At 32.8% G+C, this 12,609-nt stretch overlaps 1 protein-coding gene across 5 annotated transcripts in view; it reads left to right on the forward strand.

Annotated features, from left to right (window-relative positions):
- Positions 1-9,203, forward strand: part of Stat92E (Signal transducer and transcription activator Stat92E) — a 45,333-nt gene extending 36,130 nt beyond the window's left edge. For 3 of the 5 annotated variants that reach the window (XM_090118864.1, XM_090118866.1, XM_090118865.1), the window contains 2 exons: positions 3,734-3,854; positions 6,743-9,203. In XM_090118864.1, the coding sequence (XP_089974990.1) occupies positions 3,734-3,854; positions 6,743-6,775 (154 nt within the window). In that variant the 3' untranslated portion in view covers positions 6,776-9,203. Of the gene's footprint in view, positions 1-3,733; positions 3,876-6,742 lie in introns of all 5 variants that reach the window. The other 2 variants (XM_090118867.1, XM_090118868.1) reach the window with 1 other exon arrangement.
- The last annotated feature ends 3,406 nt before the right edge of the window (positions 9,204-12,609 follow it).

Below are 12,609 nucleotides of genomic sequence, written 5' to 3' on the forward strand. Positions count from 1 at the left end.
GGATTGAACGAAGTTACTAAAATAACTGGCTTGCTTTATATCAGAGAGAGATAGATAGAGAAACACGCGCACACCGCACGGCTTATAACTAGGTATAGCAAAAAGTGTGGTTACAACTTTTGGTCTTAATGCCGTCTAGCCCGCTTTCGCAACGTGCGGTAAGAACTTCGTTCCAAACATTGAGGTATTATTATAGAGAGGACACAACGAACAAAATCTGTGCAACAAGCGGGCTAGTGAGTCATAAACTTAGATATTCTGCCTATTATTACTTATCAATTAAAACCAATGAATGTACCAAATAAATATTGTTTATCTTATTAAAAAAATATGAATAAACTTATCAATTAAAACCAATCGATGTAACAAAAAAATGGTTTGAGACGATTGACTCTAACTCGTGTTACAAATAGTGTAGTAGCGATGGCCTCTCTAGTACATAGTAACTCAATGGTTCCAAAATTATGTTCCAAAAAATGCTCCGTCCCCCTTACGGCTTTTATTTACAATACAAGTTTATTTTAAGACATATTAATATTTGCTTTTTTAGTTATCGTTAAAATAATTAGTTATTTATATACATATTACATATATTTAATTGGATTTTTTTTATATAAATGTAATAACATGGGTTGTTAGATGTGAACATATCCATAATATGTTAATCCAAAAAAAATTGGTTGTCTGTAAAGTCGGTTTACTGACGATAGTTGAACGTGACAACGTCCGATTGTGCTTCTTTGTCGCTCGTTCCGCGCTCTCGCTTGCACTTCAAGCCTTACATGGAACGCCTCAGAGCGAGGTAACGCCGCATGAGTCATGTTTTTTCGTGCGTGCAACCGGCTCTATTGAATTATAAGACGTTGTCACGTCAAAAAGATCATTCTTACGTATATCAGAGTGCAGTGTTCCCGCAGTACAATGCGGGCTTGTCGAATGTGTTTCATCGTGTCAAATTTCGACCACTGTTTTACGAACCCTCGTCACAATGGGCAGCGTTGGGCGAGTAGAGGCAATAACGATAGTATAGAGACTAAATGTCTATGATCTACCTTCATTGTAGATGTTCATTCATAATCGCCGTAATGGCGGCAAACATCGACGATCATTTGTTGGGCCAACGTTGCCCAATGTGTAGAGGGCCATTAAATATTACGTTTAAATACTTATTTATATTAACCTTTGTAAAATATTACGTATTATTGAAAAAAAATAATTAATAAATAATTTTACTATCTTGATTAAAACATAGAGTTTATGGATGTGACTATTATATCATTAAGAACCAGTTTCACGACTTGCTGATAGGGTAACTGATAGCCTATCGACTACTTTTTCGTATTCCATTTTTACACTGACAGCGACTCGCGAATAGTGTTACTGATAGCCTGTCTACCACTTTTAAAATTTAGTTTTTGTCAAGTTAACTGACAGATAAGAAATAGAACATATCAAGAAGTTGTGGAACTGGTATACATGTATTAATAAATAAATTACTGTTTTAAAATGCTCAAAATTGTTAATGAATTGAATGCGATAGAATTTGACTAAACTGACTTGCCTTTGAGTTTATAAACTTGTGTGTGAATAAAATAATGTATATTAATATGCCAATAAAAAAAAATAATTGATATTTATTTACTTTTTTTGGTATATCTATCGCATTTTATCATTTCGAACTATATAGGTATTATAGACGGAGTCAAATAGTAACCTCTCTTTTCCTAGGTTAGAAAGAGAGAGAATATATAGTTGGGTTATCTGTCTCTGTCGCACTTAGTGCGGAAATTAAAACAAATTTTTATTTATTAACAACTATATTTTTCATAACATCAATTAAAAGCCTATTAAAGATATATTGTGTTTTGTTGCATCAATAGACAGAGATAGATAGTGGCATTTTTTATCTCTTTCGTAAGTAATCAAAAATCATGAAAAATGTTATTAAATGTAAGATGTTTTTACTCTTATCTATAATACCTCCTGTTGTGAAGTAAATTCATTTTATTTTAAAAGTTATGTAAATTATTAAATTATTATATACCGAATTTAAACACGAATTAAAAACAATCATGACATTATTAATAGTAATTTTATAAGTATCTTTACATAGTAAAACATTGAAAATTAGGGTACTAAAAAATATAAAAAAATGCATTGAAAATTGAACCTTATCACAATAGCATTAAACTTGATGTTTGAGACCTATAATGGAGTACTCATAAGAAATTAAATATGAGTAATTTGTGTATTCTAAGAGCATAATTAAATGAAAAAAATATGACTTTTGGTGAAATGAAAATGATTTTGAATGAAAAAACAAAGATTTTTGAAGAAATTAATTTTGTCAAAATATTTTATTTTATGAAAATTGGATTTCAGTGTAAATGAAAATGGCTCTAATTTTCCGTAACATTATAATATTATAACTATATTAATTACTATGTTGAGATTAATTATAAAACTATAGATATTAAGAATATACATGACAGTGTTGTATGTTTGGATGTTTTGATGTATTTATGATAAAATATATGTGAGATTTCCAATATACTATGTTCTTTTATTGATTTTGAGGTCTGCTTTTTGTATGTAATAATCTTGTGTCTAAGGGCGGCCGTATACGGACCGCTTCAAGCAGTTGAGACCGACGGCTTGAAGCCGCGACTACGCGGTGAACTATAGACATTAATTCACTGCTCGAGCAGTCGCTACCGCTTCAAGCCGTCAACTGCACGGTTTGTAGCGACAGCTCGAGCAGTCAACGATCGACCGCTCGAGCAGTCCGTGTACGTCGCTCAGCCGTTAACTGCTCGAGCAGTCCGTGTACGGCCGGGCTTACTCTGACCATAATAAACCGATTTTAAAGATATATCTATACAAAAAGTAAAACTCAAAAAGTGCCTCGCGAAAATGCAACACAGACGGTCGTTAATATATTTATTTGTTTTTGTCTTTTCAAAGTTTTTTTTATTTATTTTTTACATTTCGTTCTATGTCAGTCGATTGTTCTTTTGTTTATATAGTCTGTGGTGACATTTTGGCGATGTTAGTTATTTTTTGTTTATTTATTATTATTTTTTTTATTTTTCACGACCGTCTTTACTAACGTGTTGCATTTTCTCTCTTTCCCGATACTTGCCGCTGCGATGGACTACGATCTACACACACAAACATACACATCTATTCCCATAATAAAAAATATAATTATGATACTTTTACTAATATTTTGTCAATTATAACAACTATTTTAAAATTATTAAAAAATCTCATTCTTATTATCATTCGAAATTCAACATGACTGAATATTTTAATATTTTACTCATAAATATATCGATATTAAAATAAATGACCTAATGATCCCAAAATTACAACGCTATACATTCATCATCAATAATTTTTTTTACTCACAAATCACTTGACATTTCCATTCACACACACAAACAATATGCCCAATTCGACATTTAAACAAAATTAAATTCAATAATATCACCCAATTACACATTATACGTTCACACATGTGAAATATTAACAAAAACACGAAAATCAATCCACACATATAAAACAAAAAATATCATATACACACTCAAAATCACAAATACAAATGTCATGCACACACATCAAAATCATTAATAAATAACACCCCCACCAACACAAATCTCATACACACACACACACACATATACCCACACAAATTTTCCACTTATAAACAAACAAACAAACACACAAACAGCTACTTCAGCGCATCCACACCAGCGCAAACGGATAGCAGCTTTATGGACAGTGAGCTGTTTGAACAAATACGCGCGTTCGAGCCGGAGGGCTTCGACGATTTCGAGTTCTACGGTGGCAATGTTAGTATGAAGTGAATTCAGGTGAGCATGCGCATGTGGTGTGGTAGATTGTAGATACGAATAAATAGGAAAAAATTACAAAAAATGTGATAGGAACATACAAATACGAAAAAATTAGTAAATACTTATAGTAATAGAAACACACAATTCACTAGTTCCACTTAATTTATATTTTTATTACAATTAATTACGACTATAAAATGCAGTTCCATCAAGAGGTCACTATACTAAGTATAAATTATAGTAAACTAGCTGTCCGCCCCGGCTTCGCCCGTGGTACATATTTCGCAATAAAAGGTAGCCTATGTTCTTTCTCAGAGTCTAAAGATTATCTGTGCCAAATATCATCAAAATCGGTCCAGTAGTTTATGCGTGAAAACCATACATACAAACCTTTCCTCTTTATAATATTAGTACAGATAATTAAATAGTGTAAGACAAAATACGATAAGATATTAAAAAATGTGAAAAAATGTTGCACATACAAAAAATACTAAAAAAATGTTTGCCATATAATTGTACCTATATACTTACTGTCCTTATTTCCTATTAAGGAATACATATATAATTACTAGCGGTCCGCCCCGGCTTCGCCCGTGGTACATATGAAAAATAGATGTTGGCCGATTCTCAGACTTACCCGATATGCACAGAAAATTTCATGAGAATCGGTCCACCCGTTTCGGAGGAGTATGCAGACTAACATTGTGACACGAAAATTTTATATATATAAGACAAGATTAAATAACTAGCTTCCGGCCGCGGCTTCGCCCGCGTGTTGTTTAGATAAAAGGTAGCCTATGTTCTTTCTCAGGGTCTAAAGATTGTCTGTGCCAAATTTCATCAAAATCGGTTGAGAGGTTAAAACGGGAAAGCGTAACAGACAGACAGACAGAGTTACATTCGCATTTATAATATTAGTAGGGATGGAGTAGCAAGGAATACACTAAAAAAACATTCAATGGTTTTCTTAATACATGGATTTATTTTATTTTCTTTATAGTGCTAAAATTCATAATAGATTAATATAATACATATTTATAACAGGAAAATTATTCTATAAGCAGCTTTTTAAAAATATAGGATATCTCTTACTCACTTCAATGCGAGAGAAATAAACAGGAGTTTGAGCTAAAATGGTCGTATGTATAATTAGAATTCTATGAAAAGTGGCTAGTTTAAAAAAATGTAGATTTTGTTTTGCAAAAATATATCGTATAAGGATCGGAATAGAGTTGAGTTTTGAATTGTGGTTGAGGGTAGTTGCACGATCTTACACTTTATAGGGCTGTCAACTTCTTAAATACTTATTGATTTTTAATATTTCAAACATTTATTTATTCAATTAGGTAAGTAATAATAGCCGTTGTGATAAAAATAAACTCAAACAATAAGATTTAATAAAACACAAAATACAATTTAAAAGGCTAAAAGCTAGTTCTAATTCAGTATACAGTTTATTCATAAAAATTGAACATTTTACCAAAACAAGACACACTGAATGTCAAAATTGCTTGTTGCGATAATTTTTCCATTGTTGACAGCCCTATTTGAATGATCAACACAAAATTACAATTTACGCATGAGTAGTTAGAAAAAAAATGAAATGAAAATGATGAATTTATTCTTATAAGTGAAATTTACGTAAAGAAAAAGGAATTTCGTTCATTGTATCTTTGCTAAGTACTTTATAATAGTTACTTGTTGTGCCGCGCGATTCGTTTTCGGTCTTAAGAAATTATTTATTTATTACTAGAAGTCCGCCCCGGCTTCGCCCGTGGTACATATTTCGCAATAAAAGGTAGCCTATGTCCTTTCTCGGGTATCAAAATATCTCCATACCAAATTTCATGCAAATTGGTTCAGTAGTTTAGGCGTGATTGAGTATCAGACAGACAGACAGAGTTACTTTCGCATTTATAATATTAGTATGGATTTTATGTGTTTATCCGGTACATAAGCTACACCCCTGCCAAATATCATAAAAATCCGTTCAGTGGGTTTCCCGTGAAAGAGATACAAACAAACATACATGTATTGAGTCATGTTGTTAAATGAACGAAATTCCTTTAAATGTATTTTTAGTATATAAGCTCGTAAATTAAGGCCCGGTTTTCCCTCTTCCTGATATGTTCTGTTTAGTTTATTTACATATAAACGAATAAATATGATATTTTTTATAAAAATGTACTTCTTTTTTTGTTGTGTCAACTTTAAGTACAATTTTCTTTTGTAACTAATTACTATTCTGATGTATTTTATTGAACTATTCTAATGTATTGTATCGGGAAGGCACAGACTCCTGAAACACAGCGAAAGCTTGGGAGTCTGGGGTCTATATTTTGATGTATGGAACTTTGTTCAATAAATGATTTTTATTTTTATTTATTTTTTAAAAAGTGTCAGTGCCTATCAGGGACATTATCAGCAAGAGCTGAAACCGATCTTTAATATTATTTAATAATTTCTAATTAGGTAGGGCTAAGAATTAGGCGTTGAAATGTAGATTAGCTTATGTGAATGGTATGGTAGTATTTTTAGGTAACAATTTGATTTGGGGACGTAATTTATGGACGCTCCCTTTGGTGGTGGTATATGTAATTGGTCCTTCAAGACCTAGAATTATGTATTGGTAAGATATTGTATTCGATTTCTAATAACTACAATAATTTTAGGACTTTTTTAAATGCCCCAAGTTCGATTCTTGGTTGAGACAAATTTGAAAATAAAATAGACCATAATGTTTTTATTTGAGGTATAAAATTAAATCCTAATCACATAAAGTTTTTCCCATTCAAAACTAGAATTGACTGACTGATTATTATTTTCACATACCTTAACTAACCTGAGCTGTGGTAAGTTTTTACATGTTTTATTTTTAATTACAGATGCCCAAAAAACCAGCCATTAACAAGATGTAACTGTGCCATAGACGCAGCAAACGCTAAATAAAAAAAAAAACTTTTCACACTTAAATTTACATATAAAAAATCAATATAATGGTGACCTTATTTCTCAAATAAGATATATTTTTAATAATGGTTACCAATGACATGACATTTTTTTTCTTTTGACATACGTCAAAAAAGGCGCGAAGTGACTTATCATTGGTTGTCTATGAATATCTTTGTGAATTTCAATGCAATAATTATATTACAAAAACCTGACAAATATATACTTTATTATTATATAAGAGATTTTTTATTAGTCATTGTTTTCTTAGCTTTAGTTTATATTATTGTAAGTTGAGTGAATTATTTTTAATTGGTTCTTGCTGGAGCTTTTAGAGCTAGCGCGCACGAGCAACTTTGTCTCCGCAACTATTTTGTCTCTCCCACCTGGGCTAGTATGAAAGTGCGCGCACGTAGCGACGCAACTCCCCATACAAATTGATGGGAGAGACAAAATAGTTGCGGAGACAAAGTTGCTCGTGCGCGCTAGCTCATAGTCATGATTAAGAGAGAAATTAAATATTAGGACGGGTTTACATGAAAAGTTATTAAACACATATTATAAAATATATCCGCCTCCTTGGTACAGTGGTTAACGCGTGAGTGTAAAACCGAAGGTGGGTTCGATTCCCGGTGGAGACGAAGAAGATAAAGTCTCGGTCTGGCAGGACACAGAAGGCGGATCATCTACTTGTCCCTAAAGAAAATCGATCAGTGAAACAAATGTACGCATAATGCATCTGCCCCTTACCCCACTAGGGGACACGGGATTTCACTTATAAAATATATCTAAATATTGTTGATGACATGACATTAAATTCTATAAAGTATTTTAATAATATCGGTCTTACTTATAAAATGTTACCCATTCGCTAAGCAATGGATTAGTTATTGCAATAACCTGTCTTGTTTTTATGAATGACGTTTCATGTGAGCAAGAGCAGGACACAGCTATGGTAGGAAATGGTTGACATTTATCCATTGTTTAACTTTTTATAAGTAAGGCCGCAAGGTGTTTAATAATTGTTTATTAAAATAATGTCTTTAATAACAATCAATTTCGATATTTCTGCAAATAGTCATACGATAGGCAATGTTTAATTTTGTAAAATTAATTACCTAATGTAATTTTAACAGCACAATAGTAAAAAAATATAGTGACATCTTTTGACAGATTTTTTTTTTAATTGGCGCCATTTTATTTAAAGCTGCGCGCCAAAATATTGAAAGATTAAAAAATAAAGGCTTAAGAAATGGTGTTCAAAATAAAATCAGGTGCCTATTTTAGAATTTATTCGTTGATTACATTAAAATTATAGATTTATTGAGATTAAATGTATATTAGTTATATTTGTTAGTTTAGTGCCATTATACCAGTATATATTTTATTAAATATATAAACATATTATGAAAAAAGAGGTGTCAAAGGACGCCCGGATGGAACGAAGTTACCTAACACAACATACATAACTGGCTTGCTGAAACACGCGCACGCCGCACGGCTTACAACTATAGCAAAAAAAATTGGTTGTCTGTAAAGTCGGTTTACTGACGATAGTTGAACGTGACAACGTCCGATTGTGCTTCTTTGTCGCTCGTTCCGCGCTCTCGCTTGCACTTCAAGCCTTACATGGAACGCCTCAGAGCGAGGTAACGCCGCATGAGTCATGCTTTTTCGTGCGTACAGCCGGCTCCAAGCCGGCTCTATCGAATTACATAATATTATAAGACGTTGTCATGTCAAAAGTGTCGTTACAACTTTTGGCCTTATTTCCGCCTAGCCCCCTTTCGCAACTCGAAGGAACTTCGTTCCAATATTGCATTTACAAATATTGGTGTTAAATTGAGATTTTTTATTACATTTGGTGCTTTTATCGGCCTTTTTTTGAATTTTATGATGTTTAATAAATATATTAAGAAACTTATAACTTTTGTTTCTTCCTTGTAATAATTATTGTGAGTAATAATTTGTAGTCACAGATTAAAAATGGTTTTAGAGTTATAGATATAGCGGTATTGCCTTAAATATATGTTTTAAAGTTTCTTATAGTTATAAATAAAATAATTATGTATCTATTAGTTTTCAGAGGAATGTTTTTTTTTATGAATTCATAAAAAAAAAACATGTGTAGGTATATTAGATAATACTCAAAATATTATATGGTTGTAATCTTTAAAATAACTCCGTGGTAGAGTGGTCATTTTTAATATTACAAAACAAATATCCTAGATTCTTTATCTGATTAAATTCGCGTTTTTTTTGTATTATTTAAGATAATATCGTTGTATCTATAGTATATTATGTAACCAATTAAAATTTATGTACATAACAAATTGATATTGTCTTCTATTCTTAATATTTTATGTAATAGAACCTTATTTTTAAATAAATGTTCATTTTTTATTTTTGCTTTTTATTTTTTATGAATTTCTTTTTCTTTTTTTAGTATAGATTCTGCTTTTTTAAGGTCTTTCGAATTAATTTCCAATAATTTTCTTCTACAAATACAGTAAGTACTAAATACTAGTAATAAATTTATAGGAATTGGAAATCTTGAGTGAAGAATGTCATAATATGCAGCACTAACTTATTATTTTGTTAGAACTAATATATTATACAGGTTGTCCCACTATTGATATACTTAGCGCGAAGGGGGTTGTAGTTTTGCATACACTGATCGCGTAAAAAATACTGAAACAACAAAATTAAGTCAAAAAAAATTGCTATTTTTTTTCCCCCAAATCCATGTTTTCTTCTCTAGCTTCGCGCAGCCAGCATATACGGCTTCGCTAAGGTTACCTATCTTAATCTCGAATTTTAATATTCCGAATATCATAATCCAGAAAACGTTTGGACATTTTTTCATAACCCCGAATTTTAAAATTTCGAAGTTTTGTTTGCCATATAATCGCAACTCCGAATTTCATTTGCCCATTTCTTTATTTGTACGACGTTTTACAATCCAGACGAATGAGTTCCAGACATACGAAATCTAAATGCACAAAATCCAGATGACCGTAATCCATATGCACGAAAGGCAGATTTTTAAAACACAAATTTTTGAAATACAGTTAACTGATATCCAGACAAACGATGTCCAGATTTTTGAAATTCAAATAAACGATATCCAGCAAAACGTTTTCCTTCCAGGGGGACGCAGCACGAACCTAACCTAACCTTCTGAATAGATTTTAACACTTTAACCTTTCTGTAATGGGCAAGTAAAACAATAGCGAGTCGGTTCTGGCACTCGCCGGCCGCTGCCGCGGCACGCTCGCTTCGCTCGCTCGGCTCGTGCATGGGGGGTCACAGTTCAAACCTAACCTAACCTACTGAGTCGAATTTGACACTTAAACCTTTCTGTAATGGGCAAGTAAAACAATAGCGAGTCGGTTCTGGCACTCGCCGGCCGCTGCCGCGGCACGCTCGCTTCGCTCGCTCGGCTCGTGCATGGGGGGTCACAGTTCAAACCTAACCTAACCTACTGAGTCGAATTTGACACTTAAACCTTTCTGTAATGGGCAAGTAAAACAATAGCGAGTCGGTTCTGGCGTGGGGGTCGTATTTCAAACCTAACCTACTGAGTCAACTTTGACACTAAAACCGGTCTGTAATGGACAAGTAAAACAATAAATTTACTTACTGACAATGTTTATTTTCAGTCGATAGTAAAGGTATAATCACCATTGTATGGAAATCAAATAAAAAGATTATGAAAATCTGGCAATAGTTTATCTGTTATACGATTATATGGGAACCAAATAAAAAGATTATGAAAATTTGGCAATAGTTTATTTGGAAAATGATACGATGGGAAACAAAAAAAAGTATTTTGAGAATCTGGTATAATGAGATCTGTATTATGAAAATACGGGAAACAAAAAAATACTTTTTAAAAATCTGGTTTTGGTGCATCTGGAAATTGATTCATCTGGGAAATTAAAAAAGGAATTTTAAAAATTTGTCATTCATTACATCTGTCTTTTAAAAGTTCTAACAACCGTTTTCGGGATTTTAAGATTCGGGTAATAGAAATTCGAGTTTTTAATAGGTTACCCTTCGCTAATGCGAGGATTTTTTCTATGAAAAAATAATCTTAAGTGTCTTAAACGATAGGTCACGTGCGGGTGGCAAAATGGGGCGGGTTGCTTGCTAGGGGTGTACACATAGAGTTTTAAGAATTCATCTATTTGAAAAAAAATGCGTCTGGAATTTTATAAGTATTTTTTACGTAATCAGCATATGCAAAACTATATACTCCTTTGAGCTTAGTATACCGACGGTGGGACACCCTGTATATAAACTATTGTAACTTACTCAATTTTTAGAATAATATAAAAATGGAAAGGATTAATTGAAAAAATTATATGGTTCAGTACTTATCTATTAAATATGTATCCCAAGTTTTCAACAACAAAGGGCCTCTTTAAGAACATGGCCCTTAGAACAAGGCCCTAGCCGTTCTTGTTTCTAAGGACTGGTTGAAGTTATTTATGTAAATATAATTATAAATTATATTGATGTGTGTGTTTTAAATATTAGGGTATCTTTAAGTGTCAGTACCGATTTTGTTATCATTCACTAATTTACAACATTCAAAAATTTGATATAAAATTGTCTTACCTAACCTAATTAAAAGGCACTATTTAGACTAATTTTCAAATCGGACCCGTAGTTCCTGAGATAAGCCCTTAACACATTAAACAAAAAACCTCTTTATATTAACAGGTCTTTATACCTTACTAGATTTCCGCCCGCGGCTTCGCCCGCGTTTTCAAAGGAAAACCCGCATAGTTCCCGTTCCCGTGGGATTTCCGGGATAAAACATATCCTATGTGTTAATCCAAGTTACCCTCTATATGTGTGCTAAATTTCATTGTAGTCGGTTCAGTAGAATTTGCGTGAGAGAGTAACAAACATACACACATCCTCACAAACTTTCGCATTTATAATATTAGTATAGGATAAGTCATATTCCTATAAAACTTACGTTTTGAGAGCTAATATTTTATTGAGAGAATGATAGCAAAATACGCACTATCTACTTTTCTAAATTTAATGTATTGTGTGATACCTGTGGCCTTATTTTGAAATTTATGTAACGTTTTATGTTACCTATTTTGAGAGGGTGAGTCAATTTCATTTCCTATTGGTCGAAGCATTATGACCGCTTTCGCCGTTCGTCCATATTATGTGGATTAAACGCGGCTACTCACCTAGACGCCGCAGGGGCAATATTGGAATTGAACCCTTAATTCTGACCGACAGACTGACCGGTTGGCTTAGTTGGTAGTGACCCTGCCTTCCAAGCCAGAGGTTTTGATTTCCACCCGGGGCAAATATTTGTGTGATGAACATAACTAGATGTTTGCTCTGTGTCTGGATGTTGATTATCTATATAAGTTTTTATTTAAAATCATATATGTATGTTTATCAGCCATCTGGTTTCCATAACACAAGCGAAAGCTTAGCATGGGATCAGATCTGTGGATCAGATCGTACCGTGTGTGAAAACTGTCCTGAAATATTTATTTATTTATTATTATTGCCTCCTTAATTGTGATGTATAGGCAAGCATGGACAATTTAGAGAACAGCTGAAATTGCTCAAACAGCCGTGCACCCCAGCCCCCCTATGCAAGTGGCTTTCTGTTAGCGTAGCGTTCAATAGAATAAATAAACGTTATCTACAGCTTACGTCAATCTCATACATTCGTAGTCTATTCTATTGAACGCTACGCTAACAGAAAGCCACTTGCATAGGGGGGCTGATTGTTCCAATATTGCCCCTGCGGCAGTTACGT

This window comes from Colias eurytheme, chromosome 31, assembly GCF_061535395.1.
Source record: "Colias eurytheme isolate Ceu_HAF_F1 chromosome 31, ilColEury1 Martin Lab GWU primary, whole genome shotgun sequence".
In the NCBI taxonomy this organism is placed as follows: Eukaryota; Metazoa; Arthropoda; class Insecta; order Lepidoptera; family Pieridae; genus Colias; species Colias eurytheme.